The sequence below is a fragment of the Schistocerca nitens genome, chromosome 3, assembly GCF_023898315.1.
Source record: "Schistocerca nitens isolate TAMUIC-IGC-003100 chromosome 3, iqSchNite1.1, whole genome shotgun sequence".
Classification (NCBI taxonomy): Eukaryota; Metazoa; Arthropoda; class Insecta; order Orthoptera; family Acrididae; genus Schistocerca; species Schistocerca nitens.
Window position 1 is genome coordinate 632,193,454 of NC_064616.1, and position 16,429 is coordinate 632,209,882.

At 41.0% G+C, this 16,429-nt stretch overlaps 1 protein-coding gene across 2 annotated transcripts in view; it reads left to right on the forward strand.

Annotated features, from left to right (window-relative positions):
• The window catches only part of LOC126248575 (cullin-2), a 190,678-nt gene that overhangs the window by 18,630 nt on the left and 155,619 nt on the right, over nucleotides 1-16,429 (forward strand). For both annotated transcript variants that reach the window (XM_049949681.1, XM_049949680.1), the window contains exons 4-6: nucleotides 8,840-8,946; nucleotides 10,298-10,479; nucleotides 13,553-13,719. In XM_049949681.1, coding sequence (XP_049805638.1) covers nucleotides 8,840-8,946; nucleotides 10,298-10,479; nucleotides 13,553-13,719 — 456 coding nt within the window. The remainder of the gene's footprint in view (nucleotides 1-8,839; nucleotides 8,947-10,297; nucleotides 10,480-13,552; nucleotides 13,720-16,429) is intronic.

Genomic DNA, 16,429 nt, shown 5'->3' on the forward strand with positions numbered 1-16,429 from the left:
AAGAAATTAGATGTCAAGTTTTAAGTGACCTTTCAAGGTCATGTTATGGCCACTGAACTGACAGAGAAGCTCATGGTGTTTTTGTTTTATCTAAAATTGTCCTGTGCACTGATATCTGTATCCAATTGTTTGCTGACCTTACCTGTAGAGAAATAGTAACAGGAGTCAAAAATGTGTGTTTAAGAAATTCTGCTAGGATAACATATTTAGTTACAGCTCTTCATTTTTGTGACCTTGCAAACATAGTTAGGACTGTTTATTGATAGCTTTCATCACTGGTGGGGGAGTGGGTAACGTATGATACGTGTGCTTGTTGAAACCTGTACAAGGGTAGTGAAATATTTTGGAGCGAGAATACTGTTTGCAAAATATCTTTTTTTTTTTTTTTTTTTGCCTTGGCCATGTGATTTCCAACACTGCTTGGCAGTTTTGCTTATGAAGTTTATTTTGTATCTGCCTCTGGAGTTGTTGTTGTTATGTTACTTGCTTCTAAGGTTGTCCATTCAACCAAAAGCATGCCTCAGACTGAGAGATAGTAACACAGTGTCATTCACATATTGTTATAATAATGGTCATTGGGCAAAGCCAGTTATGGAAATATCCCTTGTGTAGCCACCCTGTGCTTTCAAATTCTATTGAGATAGTTCTATATTCAAAATTTTGTGTAAATGTTACAAATTCTATCACATCTATGGCCGATGTTAACATGCTCAAGCTGGAATTAACCAATTAGAATCTTTGTGGGAGAAGAAATTTTCATAATTAGTTATTATGCAGCTTAAGGAGGATGTGTATCCACATACAGTTGTTGATCACTAGACTGTGTGCTAATGTCTTGAGTTCAATTTTAGACTTCTTCGCATTGTTTCATGAAGTGATGACATGACATTAATACTGATTTACCTGTCTGATGGGAGCTGTTCAAAGGTCATCACTGTGAATTGGGGCCCATTGCCGGACGTAAGGGTGCGGGGAATCCCTGCATTGGCGAGAATCTGGCTGTGTGCATTGAGTGCGGCGGTTGTAGTCGTGGACACAATGCTAACTATGTAGGGGTAGTTGAAATACGAATCCACAACATTGAGCCTCATAGAACTCAGGAAGGGACCAGCAGAGTCCAGATGAATGCATTCCCGTAGGTGACAGGGAGTGGGCCAGGGGACGAAAGACTGAGGAGCAGCAGCCTGGTGTTGGGCACATGCAGAACAGTTGTACACCATGGCCTCCATGTGTTTGTTCAGTCCTGGCCAGTAGGCATGTCACATAGCAAGGGCTTTCATCCACCCCAATGCCCATGATGGAGGAGATATGAGGGCGTAAGTTAGTCTGGGTGACAACACAGTGGGTATCTGCCTCCATATGCAGCAGGAGAACATCGGAGACAACAGGCAAATGATGAGAAAGGTGAGCCCAGGCCCAGAGTTCTGGATCAACAAATTTAGAAAAATTTGTGGGCCACCCAAGTGGCACACAGTGCATGACATGCTGTAAGATAGGATTATGGTGTGTGTCAGTGGCAATGTAATAGCAGTAATGGGAAACCTACCCAAGTGCATTGTTGTTTTATATCAGTGTGGAAATAGGATATTTCTGTTGGTCAAATGTTGAGTCTTGTCTAGAGGGTAGACGAGAGAGCACATCTGTGTTTGCATGTTGCGTGGTAGGCTTGTACTTAATGTTGTAATGGTAAGAACAAAGGAAAAGAATCCAACACTTTAGCCTTTGAGCTGTCTACTCTGGAAGCCAAGAGTGTGACCCGAAGGGTGTTACCAACAGTTTGTGGTCAGTAGTTGGGGTAAACTTAGTCCCAAAGAGGTACACATGGAATTTCTTAACGGTACACGTGATCGTATCGATAAAGCCTCTTTCTCAATCTGTGAGGAGTTTCTCTGAGCAGGCATGGGTGTCTTTGGTTGCTCAGAACCATCATCCTTATGGTGCACCAGCACTGCACCAATCACATAGAGGGAAACGTCAGTGGCCAAAACAAGGTAACATGATGGAGAAGAGGGCATAAGGCAGGGTGCCAAGTGGTTGGACACTGGACTCACATTCGGGAGGACGACGGTTCAATCCTGCGTCCGGCCATCCTGATTTAGGTTTTCCGTGATTTCCCTAAATCGCTCCAGGCAAATGCCGGGATGGTTCCTTTCAAAGGGCACGGCCGACTTCCTTCCCCATCCTTCCATAATCCGATGAGACCGATGACCTCGCTGTCTGGTCTCCTTCCCCAAACCAACCAACCAACCAACCAGGGTGCCAAGCGTAATGTGCTTCAGTTGGGTGAAAGCATGTTCACAAGCAGCTGACCACAGTAGCTTAATGCCCTTCTACGTCAGCTGGTTAAATGGGTGCACAATGTGTGCTGTTTGCAGAAGGATCGTAGAATAATAATTAGCTTTACCCAAAAAAGCCTGCAGCTCCTGTAGGTTTTGGGGGCATGGAAGAGAGTCAACAGCTGAAACATTGCAACCAGTGGGTTGAATCCTGTCTTTGTTGACCTAGTGACCTAGGTATACTTCTTGCTCCTGAAAAAATTGGTATTTGTGTAGGTGGCACTTGAGCCCTGCATCACGTAATGTAATAGATAGAGTACAGAGGTTGCACAGGTGGTCTTGGCACGTAGCACCCGTAACTATTAGGTCATCTAGGTAAGTGGTACAAGCGGGGATGGATGTGGTTAACTGTGCCAGATATCTGTGGAAGATTGCTGGAGTGGAAAAGATCCCACAAGCCAAAGGATGTATTGATGACCATAATATGTTGCTATTCTTCATCTAATGGGATCTGTAAATAAGCACCAGCAATGTCAATCTTAGAAAAATTTTCACCTTCGACAAGCTTTGTGAGGAGGTCCTCTGGACACGGGATGAGGTAGGTTTCGACATGTGCCTGGGCATTGATTGTTGACCCAAAGTCTGCACAGAGCCAGAGGAAGCCATTTTGTTTCTTAACCACCACCAGGGGTGTGACCTAAGCACTAGTTTTGACAGATTCAATAGCTCCCAGCTTTGTGCCAGTGATAAAGTTAGAGCTTAACAGCTTTCCATAGGGAGACCTCAAGCAGATGTGCCTGTTAGAAATGGGCTACTGCATCTGACAGAGATATATGCACCTCAAAGTTTGTGCTGCTCCCCAGACCTGGTTTGAACAGGCATGGAAGAGGCAAGAAGGTTGTTTAGTTCCTGGAAGGGAGCTGTGTCTGAGTTGACCTGAACTTCAACTATAACCCAAACAGTGAGAAGGCATCCAGGCCAAAAGTGTTGACAGCTGAGTGACTGTTCACAAAAAACAGTGTTATCAGCCACGTAACCTTCTTGTAGGCTGCTGTAGTTGTGAATTGGTCTCTGAGGGGAATTGAGCTGTCACCATATGCAACCAATTGGGGCGGGGGGGGGGGGGGGGTGCAGGGTAACCTTGATGAGTGTTGGGAAGTTCACCAGGAAAATCATCATGCCTGTGTCTGCTTGGAAATGAATGTCTTGACGCACAATTGTGAGAGCAGTAAACAACTGGGTGGTGGGAGGAGGATTGCCCTGGGGAACAATGGCCTGGAGTTCATGCACCGTCCCTTGATGCGAGTGCAAAGTGGAGTTGAGTTCAACTGTCTCGATGCTTGATGGCAGACAGTTCAGAGATGCCTGTTCTTTCCACAGTGGGTGCAATGTGCCCAGTGATCTGGACAGTCTACACATTGATGCAACGTGAAACAGTCGGTATAATAAGGTGGGACACTGCTGCTTATGCTGACGCAGTGTGACTGGCTGCTCAGAGGCCAGTGAATGTCTGAAAGTGACAATCACAACAATGCCATCAGGAAAAGAATTTATGAGAATTTCGACCTCTTGGTGGCAGTTGAACCACTGCCACTTGGGACGAGTCATAAGGTGTTCATTTACCACCTGCATAATCTCAAAGGATTGTGTGATTTTCAAAATATCATTGAAGGAAAAATTGTCCAGCGTGAGCTGTGTGTACTTCCAGATCTTGGGCCAATTGAACCACAATGTCTTGAATCAGGGCACACTGGACTCGCATTCGGAAGGACGACGGTTCAATCCCGCGTCCGGCCATCCTGATTTAGGTTTTCCGTGATTTCCCTATATCACTTCAGGCAAATGCCGGGATGGTTCCTTTGCAAGGGCACGGCCGATTTCCTTCCCCATCCTTCCCTAACCCGAGCTTGTTCTCCGTCTCTAATGACCTCGTTGTCGTTGGGACGTTAAACACTAATCTCCTCCTCCTCCTCTTGAATCAGGGAGTCTGCATAAGAAGTTGTGCAATAGAGGTTTGCACAAGTGAAATCACAACAGTGACTCAATCCCTGCAAATCCATCACACATGAGCGGAATAACTGATCCGGTTGCTTACAATATTGATGGAACTCGAGGTGTGACGCAGCCACATGGAAACATTGTGAATAATAGTGAGACGAGACAGCAACGAACACATTTCCTCAACTGTGAGTGCAACCAGATTTGAGAGGGAAGCCAACTTCTTTAGTAAGAAAATTGTCTGCGGGGAAGCCCAAGAAAAGAAAAGCGATCATTGGAGAACATCATCAGAAACCCGAGAAGCGGCGAAGTGCAACTTCAGCTGCTGCAAATACATGTCCCAATATTCTTTGGTGTTGTTGAACAGTGGAAACAATGGTGGGGAGGACTCCACCTGGGAAGTAACCACAACCTGAAGTGTTCCAATAAAAGCTGAATTTCCTGATGTAACAGGTCAGTTTGCTGTTGGAATTGGTGCTGCAACTGCTGCTGCAAAAGCAGCTGTCGCTGTTGCTCCATAACTTTCACATCCATAAGACACTGCTAACCTATTTCCTCATCGCCAGTAATAGTAACCAGAATTGGACATGGCCATGAGACACTGGCAGATCGCCCGAGGACGTCGACAGTAAAGTCGCTAAAAACACAAAAGACAACAATAGTAATGGATGAACAAGAACATGACAGAGTGACAAGTCTGGAGTGTAAACCAAATCTACAGCCTAGACATAATAATATCGAGAATCAAGAAATGGTGAATACAAGGAACAGTATGAGAGTGCAATCGGAATATGACGCAGGTCCGGGCCCATATGGTTCTAGCTTTGTAGAGTGGTCACTCGTTTCGATAGCCTGGCCCTTGGGGCGGGGCTTGCACTTAATGCTGAGATAACGACAACAGTAGTGCTCGTAAATATTAGGAGTGCTGCCTAGCCACATATAGTGGCTTGCAGAGAATATATATAGATATTAATGTCATTTGGTCTGTGCAGTGCTCCAGCCCCCTTTGAATGATGATGGACAATCTGTGTCAACCATCTAAACTGTGTTTGCTTCTTAGATGACAATGATGTTTTCTTGAAGTCGTTTGAAGAGTATCTGAATTGTTTGACTACTATGTGGAAATGTGTGCATGACACAGTTCTTAGCTTGAATTTGAGAAAGTGCTTTTTTGTCACCTAAGAAATAGAAATCTTTGGATACACAGCAAACAGAAACAGAGTTTGTCATGACCCAGAAAAAGTAATAGCGCTAAAAGATTTTCCATTTCCTTGGTATATTTGTGATGTGAGAAGCTTCCTCAGAATGTACTCCCACTTCAGACGCTTCATAAAGGATTTCAGCTGCAAGGCACGGCCACTGCAAGAACAGCCGCAGGGAGACAATAAATTTTCTTGGAGTGACAAGCAACAGAATTGTTTTTGTATCCTTAAAGAGTCATTGAAATCTTGACCAATTCTTGTACTTTCTAATGGGCATGCCAAGACAGGCATACACACTGATGTTAGTAGTTATACGATAGGTGCAATTCTAGTTCAATCCAGGAATGCAGTAATAAAGGAGTGATGACTTACACATTGAGAGTAGTCTCAGAGTCTGAGAAGAATTCTTCCACAAATGTATTGGGCAGACCATTCATTGTTATGACTGACCACCCTTTTTTATGCTGGCTGGCAAACCTAAGGATCCACCAGGATGATTAGCAAGGTAGGCACAAAAGCTTTAGCGACATCACAGTAGTACACAGAAATGAACCCAGACTCATGGATACTGTCTGCCTTTTGTGGAATCCATCCATTGTGGGAACAGTTCAGCACTGGTGTTATCCTAGTCATTCCTGCACTAACAAATGTTGCATCCAAACAGAGGGAAGATCCATATTTACTGAAGACACCATAGAGAAGAGTGAAGGTATCAAAGGAGAATTCAGACCAATAGATGGTGCATTGTATAAAAGTAATTATGTCCCAGTGGGACATAAGTGGTTGCTCATCATCCCAGCTCATTTACGGGCACCCATACTGAAAGATTTTTACTATGGTCCAATATCAGCTCATCTGGGATATATGGATATTCTTGATAGAATCAGAAGCAAGTATCATTGACTAGGTTTGTACCGATCTGACAGACATTATGCAAGCCTCTGTCAGGAATGCCAGCATTAAAAATGAGCTGCTTGAAATTGCTCCATTTCACTGGATTGGATTTGACTACTTTGGGAGGTTTCCCAAGTCGACAAATGGGATAAAGGAATAGTAGTGTGCACTGAGTATCTAATCTGCTATGCTGCCACCAAGCCTGTATTACCTGCCAAAACTCCAGATGTTGGTGGGTTTCTTGTTGAAGACATAATTTAGAGCCGGCCGCGGTGGTCTCGTGGTTCTAGGCGCGCAGTCCGGAACCGTGTGACCGCTACGGTCGCAGGTTTGAATCCTGCCTCAGGCATGGATGTGTGTGATGTCCTTAGGTTAGTTAGGTTTAAGTAGTTCTAAGTTCTAGGGGACTGATGACCACAGCAGTTTAGTCCCATAGTGCTCAGAGCCATTTTTGAACATAATTTAGAAAGCACCATTTATAGAGGTTTCTGATCGTGGAAAACTTACAATCAATACTGGTGTCTGAAGGCACATCACTATATCTACAGGATGCCAGCTGCCCATCAACTGAAAATTAATGGCATCACTGATCATTTTAATACGATGTTGGCAATTACGCTTTTGATCTATGTTGACATCGGACAGAGATACTGCGATAGGATACTGCTTGTCATGGTATTCACAGCAGAGAACTACTGGTTTCACACTGCATTTCATGATTCACAGTCTAAATGCTGAAACAAAAATGGATACTTTGTTTCCATTTCCGTCTTAAAATGCTCAGGATGATCACATCAAACAGCTTATCATCAGAACTGAAGAAACAAGGCACTTGGCTGTCGTGCGAATCTGGATACTGAGGATAAGGACCACGAATGGCGCAACGCAAAACACCGACTTGTAAGCGAAAATCCAGGTGACATAGTGTGATTGTTACACCTGTACATAAGGTTGAGGTACTAGAAAAATGTTTAAACACTACATTATCCTGCACTGAAAAGTACGTCACTTATCAGACATCATCTGTTACGCTGAGGATGGCGATCCTACACCAAGGAGACAACAGAACAAAAACGGCTTCCATGTCCTCAGCATGAAACTATATCATAGTCCTGAGGCACAAATCAACAACTAGGGGTTCCAATACAAGCAACATGAAGACCTGCCTAACGATAATGGTGCTTTGATGGCAGTAATTCAATTTGAAAATCGCAGAAATCGTGAAAATGTGACAACGCAATGATAACATGATGATCCATCAGTGCTACCCCATGAAGTGCTGCTGAGTAGATCTCAATCCTGGAAGTTATAGTCAACAACAGCAGATAGCTGTCTTGCAAGGAAGGGAAGCAGTGCTGCATGCCTTGCTTCGTATACCATGGTGTGGCAGTTACAGCCATTGAATAGCATTATGTAGGTGACCAGTCTGATTCTCGTCTCTTGAAATCATTTGTCATTTAATGTTCGTGATTTATGAAAGGTTTCAGGTATTAATTGTTCATGGAATATTGGACTTTACTGCTACTGTGAGTACTGTGAATGTAGATATATGAGCACTCTTCACTGAGACAAGTAGTGTGGCTCCATCTATTCTTGTGTGTGCTCAATAAACGTGCTTTCAGTGTGAACTGTTAGTTCTTTTTGGCAACCCTGCTATTTTAACTAGTACTGGGTGACTGATTCTATGTGACAGTATTGAATACATCAATAATGAAATTTCAACACAAATGAAACAGGCAATAGAATACACCATCTGACTGAAAGTATCCAGAAACCCCTGTGTAATGCAAAATTGGCCATTAGATGTCATGAGAGGTAGACCAAATAGTAAAATAGGAGACAGCAAGTACTGTGTTGTCAGTACAGCAGCAGTACCAGCAGAATGGGCCAGTCAGGAGAGCTTAGTGATTTTGAACATGGAGTAGTCGTACATTTACAATAAGTGTGCTAATATTATTGGAGTCTAATCTGATGTTGGGCTAATTCAGTTTAGGGGCAGCTATTACATGCTGCCAGAGTGTGGAATGCTTGTAAATAAATCAACTACCCACATTTATCTGCAGTTCATGCTTACCTCAAAATTTATATCTAATATCTCTCTTACAGTTGAAAGAAAAAAAGATGCTATTTCTTTTTGTAATTATCACTAAGTTAGTAACCATGTAAGGAAAGGATGGCGTAGAGAACACTAGGTAAAGTTTAATCTCTGTTACAGCAGCAAACTTCACTCTCTAGTAAGGGATCTGCATAGGTAACTGAGATAGGGGACCTATGAAATGCAGTAAATTGGGTTAACGATTATCTGGCATGCTGGTTTAGTCTATCACAAAGATTAATTTTTTGTGGATGGCAATTCCATTAGATATCTTATTTCATTGTTGCAATGTAAATGGCATAAACAAGGTATTGTTATCTTTATTTCTTGTAGAGTTAAATTTGACCACAGTGTTTCTTTTCTCTTTTTCCCAGGTACTTGAATCAGCAACACATCAGGAAACAAAAACTGTCAGAAGCTGAAATAATATACGGCAATCTTAGTGCTGCACTGCAAGAGCAGATGGAAGTTGGAGAACTAGGTCTGAAGTAGTTTCCTTTGCATCATTAATTTTCCATATCTGTTAAACTGGAATACCTGGTGGTCGTAGTATAATAATAATAATAATAATAATAATAATAATAATAAAGTGGTGGTGTATGGCTGGATTTTTTTTTTTTTTTTTTTTTTTTTTTTTTTTTTTTTTTTTTTTACAACAGCTCATTTCATCATCTGTACCATTTCTTCTGGTATCTGAGTTTTTTAGATTCTCATGAATTGCTCCAAATGCACATTGAGTACTTTCATAGCAAGGCTGTAATTTGTATGTAATCCCATTCTTGCAGAAATTGAACCAGAGTTCCAATAAAAAAGAAGAATGAATCCTAATGAGTGCTGTATGTAGTCATAAAGTATAGCACTTTCACTCTGTGTAGACACTTTTTTTTTTCCCCACCATGCTGTTCCACTTACTATTTACCGAAAGAAAGTTGTATATTGTATTATTTCTGCAGTCATTATCTTTATGTTGTTGCGAAGAGTGTCACATAGCACTTGTTTTTCTCATTTAGTTATTTCTGCACTGGTTTTCGGCCCACCAGATTTGTTGAATATAGTTTGTGCAAAAGTATTCTACCAGCAATGACTGAACCTTAATTATGAGAGATGATGAATAGACCTAATAAAAGGACTCCTACTTCTCTTCAAGAGTACTTGCTGATTTTACTGGAATGACAAGTAGGGATACTGCGCAATAAATTTAGTTTTGGTGCAGGCAACAAGGGGGCTAACTCCACTGTTGTTTTGTCTCCCTAAGTAAATTAAATCAAATCAATATGAGACGATGATGATGATGATAATAATAAAAATGAAAATAATAAATTTAATAACATTTGTTGTGTATTAACAAGCACAGTCTCAAGTGTTCGTAACAGCATCATATGGACTGTTTTTGGCCTCAGATCATAAAACAGGTGCTGTAGTTCAGTTCCACCACTGCAGAAACAACAATTTCAAATGTGATTTGACAATTTTGTTTCCACAGTAGTGGGACTGAACCATGACATCTCTTTTATTATCTGAGGATAGCTGGTGATGGCTAAAACCACTCATTTAACTTTGAAATCAATGTGATTGTGTTGCACAATAAATTAGTTTGCAAACAATTGCTGTGCATCTCCAGTCTGATCTCATTCTGAGATATTGTTCTTTCCAAAACTTAGGTAATGATTTGGTAGGCACCTTTAGGAAAACCATAGCTGATTCTTTTTTTTTTATATAAAGTGCAATGTATAACATTTAATAATTTTACAGAGACCAATTAGTTATCTTTTATACATAATATGTTTTCTTCATTATCTTGTCCCAATGCTTGAATTTTGAAAATGTTTCAGGTCTTGAAATTTGGAAAAAGAATATGATACAACCATTAAAGGATAGTTTGGTTAGTCTCCTTTTGGAAGGCATACATCAAGACCGTCAAGGAGAAGGTAATCCAAATTCAACAGATATCATAAGGGGCGTGATACAGTCTTTTGTCAGTGTTGAAGAATTCAAGATGAAAGGAAACCTATGTGTGAGTAAACAAAGTTAGCACTGACTTAGAATTTTCCGATCTCTCTTTCCAACAGACTGCTATCTCCAGCTGTTCTGACCAGACTGCTTTGGCAGTGTGCCTGCTTGTGTGTGTGGTTTTTTTTTTCCCTTTCTTTTCTGAAGAAGGCTTTGGCCAAAAGCTCAGTGTGTAACAGTCCTGTCTGCAAATTGACATGTCAGAATACTATCAGATACTTACCAGAAAGCTAATTTCTTGTTACAGATGATAATGGTGATGAATTGTTACATATTTTGGTAGTGGTGTTGGGGTTTTACCGTTTTTGCATGCATTAAGGCCCTATTGCTAATTTCAGAAATGGGGTTCATTTTAATAACCTTTTATAAATTAACTGAACTACATACTAGCTGTTATTTCCCAACAGTAATTTCATGTGTTGTTTCAATGAACATTTTTACATAATTATTGAGTATTGTAGTGTTTTTATAATTATATTTGAATAACCCATTTGATACACTATAGTTAGTTATGCAGCTTGCTGGATTTAGTATAGCTCAATGGAATGAGCCATGCAGTTCATCACTGACCTGCCTGATATAATTCTGAATGGAGTTTGCAGGGCCAGAACCTTAAAGTCTTGTGGCTGGCAAGCCACTCACTGCTTTTATGTGACTCACTGCATTGTGCACTAAGGTACTCAGCACTCCAGCTTGTTGGGTGTATTGTGATCTTTGAGCAATATTTCTGCTCTCCATTAAAGTCATGCATTTTCTTTTTTATTATAAAGATGTGCATTCTTGTTATAAGAATTACGTTGTGGAATGACTTTGGAGGTTAAAGCAGTTTGTGATGTCTGGAAAATTTCTTTCTATCAATTACTCTAGCACTTTTTTGGTTTTGTTACTTTGAGACTGTACATTTACAGAAGAAATAACTAAACTCTACAAATTTCCACAGTTAAAAAAGTATACATTTAGTCATTAAGAAGTATGTCTGTTGCTAATTATCAAACTCATATGATGTGCAGCATGAGTAACACTAGCACTGCTATAAAGCATACTCATTTCTTTTTTTGCAGTGTTTGGTATGTAGGTTTGTAAATACAGTTTATATATTATACTCTGTGTAAACATTTGTTAGAATGAGTGCCATGTGGGATGAGACACTATTTCCACTGATAGTATTATTTTCATATTTTTTGAAGCAAGTATTTTTGCAATTAGAAATGTCACACCTGTAGGAAAGATGCTTCCTTCACTTATTTGGTCAGTTTTGATGTAGATATACCAAGCGTTCTATCATGAACATTGTGAGGAAAGTAAAAAGTGATAGAAGCCCATGAACCCTTGCAGCTCTGCCTCGTCTATTTTCAATGGCTGACTTGTCTTAAAAATTTGAGACTGCTGATGGAAGGCAGTTCTAAATGGCAAGACATGTCTTAAATAGCCTTGCTCCAAATTGAGATGAGGAGAGGAAGGGGTGAGGATATGACATGGTTTGGTCCCCCCACGCCTGCCCAGTATCCTCCTTTTCATTTTCCTAGCAATTTGTAACAATGTCTTTTTTCCAATATAAGTTTTGATAGGGGTTTCTACAATGGTTGCCATTTTTAACACCAGATATACCTTAGACCATACTGAAAGGAAACTAGTGTGTGTCATACTTTTATGCATTCATGTTGCTTAAGCAGTGTTATGCCTGTTCTCTAATAAATTGTTTACATGATTCCTGTCTGCTAGGAGTATGGAGACTCATACAATATGATGAGAAAATGGCCTGAAATAGACAGTCAAAGATATTGGTATGCTGAGATGTTGCTTATTTATCCAGTGATAGTATTAAATGTATTAGGTACCACTGAGGCCTTTGACTATGCTATCCATATGTATATTGAACAGCAATGTCTAGTGGTCAATTTAAACAGTGTTTATGATCTGTAAACTGCAGGGAAAAAGTCTATAAAACAAAACAAAATGTCACTGAAATGAATAGCATGCGGAGAGCTCTTCTCCACTTCATGTGTTAGCCATTTTTTGAGGCTGCACTTGCAGGACCAAGGAGACAGGACTTTGTATGAATTACAACATTTCTTCATATTTTGTGGTGTCACATTCCAGTTGTCTCAAAGAATGGTATGAAACAGGATTGCCTTCCACAGTTAGATTAAGTTCGTTGCTAGTGATTTGAAGTTTGTCTCTAAGAGTACTAAAAGTGTTTTGTGCTACAAAGTACCCTAACAAGATAAAACTTTCTAAATCATTTTCCTTTGCATTATGCTCAGAAATACTTTTCACTATTGAATCAACCCTTGTTTAAACAGATGTCTGTATTGAACAATGGAAACTCCAGGATAAAATACAAAAATATTATGAAAAGTATCAGTTGCTACTCATCACATAGAGGAAGCAATGAGACACAGACATTCACAGTGAAAAGACTGCTAAACGTTAAAACTTTCGGACAAAACACCTTCTTCAGAAACAGGAAAAAACCACACACACACACACACACACACACACACACACACACACACACACACACACACACACACACACAAGAGCCACATTATCCCAGCTGACTCCATTGTAACAGCACTTCAGTAACCCACCCTCCCCCACCCCCACCGCAGTTCTTACATTGAAGCCAACCCTTCCTCCTCTTCATGAAAGCTTCTGTCCTAATCTCCCCATCCCCCCAACACAACTAGACTTACAAAAGAATTGTGTAGTGTTTTGCGTTGTTTTATTGTCATTGAACATTACAGTCGGTAACACTCACTATGCACTTATGTGAACGTCTTCCATTTTTGACAAAACTTGCATGCAGAAAATGCATATTTTCCTTGCTTGGGTGAAAGCTTTAATTGTATGTGCAGAACAGAACAGAAAAAGGCAGAGTGTGGACATTTAGTAGGATCAGTCATTGATTCCTAATGATGTAAGGAAATTCTGTAGTATGACCTCTGTCTGTGACTACTGTAGAACTGGCAGTGTTGACATTGAGAGTGGGGCAACATGATCCTATGTACATTTTGTTTTTGTATTTCAACAAAATTTATGATTAAGTTTTTAGTCTGTAATTTTTTTTATTTCAGTTATATGAAGAAATATTTGAGACACCTTTCCTTGCTGCTAGTGGGGAGTACTATAAACTTGAAGCTAGCAGACTACTGCAGACATGTGATGTTTCATTGTACATGGAGAGAGTCACCCTGCAGTTGAAGGAAGAAACACTTAGAAGCCAAAAATTCTTGCACTGCAGGTATTCTCAAAAAAACATTTTTGTATATTTCTGCCATGTACAGTGAGAATAATAATTTTATATAGAAAATATCTTAGCACTGTAGAGGAATTTGTACATTTCTGCCCACAGTGTGCTAACAAAAATTGTTAGCTTTGTGTGAATTTGATTTATTTGTATGTTTGTTTATATATACACTGAGATGACATAAGTCGTGGGATAGCAATACGCACATATACTTGAAGTGCCAAACAAACTAGTATAGGCATGCATATTCAGATATAGAGATATGTAAACAGCCAGAACATGGCACTGAAGTTAGCATAAAGTGTCTGGCACAATTGTTAGATCAGTTACTGCTGCTACAATGGCAGGTTATGAAGGTTTAAGTGAGTTTGAACACGGTGTTATAATTGGCGCACAAGCAATGGGACACAGCATCTCCGAGGTAGCGATGAAGTGGGAATTTTCCCATGTGACCATTTCACGAGTGTACCGTGAATATCGGGAATCTGGTAAAACATCAAATCTCCAATATTGCTGCGGCCAGAAAAAGATCCTGCAAGGACAGGACCAATGACGATTGTAGAGAATCATTCAGCATGACAGAAGTGCAACCCTTCTGCAGATTGCTGCAGATTTCAATGTTGGGCAATCAACAAGTGTCAGCGTGTGAACCATTCAACGAAACATCATCAATAAGGGCTTTCTGAGCCGAAGGCCCACTCGTGTACCCTTGATGAGTGCATGACACAAAGTTTTTCACCTCACCTGGGCTCATCAACACAGACATTGGACTGTTAATGACTGGAAACATGGTGCCTGGTTGGACGAGTCTCGTTTCAAATTGTATAGATCGGATGGGGGTGTACAGGTATGGAGACAACCCCATGAATCCATTGACCCTGCCTGTCAGCAGGGGACTGTTCAAGCTGGTGGAGTCTCTGTAATGGTGTGGTGCGTGTGCAGTTGGAGTGATAAGGGACCTCTGAAATGTCTAGATACAACTCTGACAGGTGATACTTGTGTAAGCATCCTGTCTGATCCCTGCATCCATTCATGTCCATTTTGCATTCTGACATACTTGGGCAGTTCCAGCAGGACAATGATACACCCCACACATCCAGAATTACTACAGAGTGGTTCCAGGAACACTCTTCTGAGTTTAACCACTTCTGCTGGCTACCAAACTCCCCAGACATGTACATTATTGAGCGTATCTGGGATGCCTTGCAACATGCTGTTCAGGAGAGATGTCCACCCAATCACACTCATATGGATTTATGGACAGTCCTGCAGGATTCATGGTCTCAGTCCCCTCCAGCACTACTTCAGACAGTAGTTGAGTCCATGCCATGTCACGTTGCGGCACTTCTGTGTGCTTGCAGGGGCCCCTACACAATATTAAGCAGGTGTACCGATTTCTTTGGCTCTTCAGTGTATAAGCTGTAGATAGTTGTAGCATCACATGCATGAGGTATAAAATGGCAGTGCATTGATGGAGCTATCATTTGTACTCGGATAATTCATGTGAAAAGGTTTCCAGTAGGATTATGGCCACATGACAGAAATTGACAGATGTTGAATGCAGAATGGTAGTTGGAGCTAGATGCATGGGACAGTCCATTTTGGAAATTGTTAGGGAAATCAGTATTCCTAGAGCCACAGTGTCAAGAATGTGCCAAGAATAGTAAATTTCAGGCATTACCTATCACCATGGGTAATGCAGTGGCCGATAGCCTTAACTTAATGTCTGAGAGCAGCTGCGTTTGTGTAGAGTTGTCAGTGCTAACAGGTAAGCAACACTGTATGAAATAAACACAGAAATAAATATGGGATGTACAATGAATGCACCTGTTAGGACAGAAGGTGAAATTTGGCTTTGGTAGCAGACGACTGATGTGAGTGTATTCGAAAACAGCACATTATCACATGCAGCGCCTCCCCTGAGCTCGTAACCATATCAGTTGGACCGTAGACGACTGGAAAACCTGGTTTGATCAGATGAGTCCCAATTTCAGGTGGTACGGGCTGATGGTAAGGTTCAAGTGTGGCACAGACCCCACAAAGCCATGGACCCCAGTTGTCAATAAGGAACTGTGCAAGCTGGTGGTGGCCCCGTAATGGCGTAGGCTATGTTTTTGTGGAATACACCGGATCATTGACTGGAAATAGTAGTGTTCAGCTACTTGGAGATCATTTGCAGTCATTCATGGACTTCATTTCTCAAACAGTGATGGAATTTTTATAGATGAGAATATGCCATGTCACTAGGCCACAGTTGTTCCCGATTGGTTTGAGGAACATTCTGGACAATTCGAGTGAATTATTTGGCCACCCAGATTGCCCTACATGAATCCCATGGATCATTTGTGAGACATAATTGAGAGGTCAGGTTGTGCACAAAATCCTGCACCAGCAACACTTTTGCAGTTATGGACAGCTATAGAGGCAGCATGGCTAAATATTTCTGTTGAGTCCATGCCACTTTGTGTTGCTGCACAATGCTGGACAAAAGGAGGTCCAAAACAATATTAGGCGGTATCCTATGACTTTGGTCACCTCAGTGTATTTTTTTTTTTTTGGGGGGGGGGGGGGTGGATGACATGAAGATGCCTGTGTGACTCATCTGATGATTTGGTAAAATTCTGCTTGCGGTTAATCATCACAGTCACATTCAGTATGAAACTCCAGTTTACAACCTGTGCATCAAAGTTGTATGCAGTTTCTT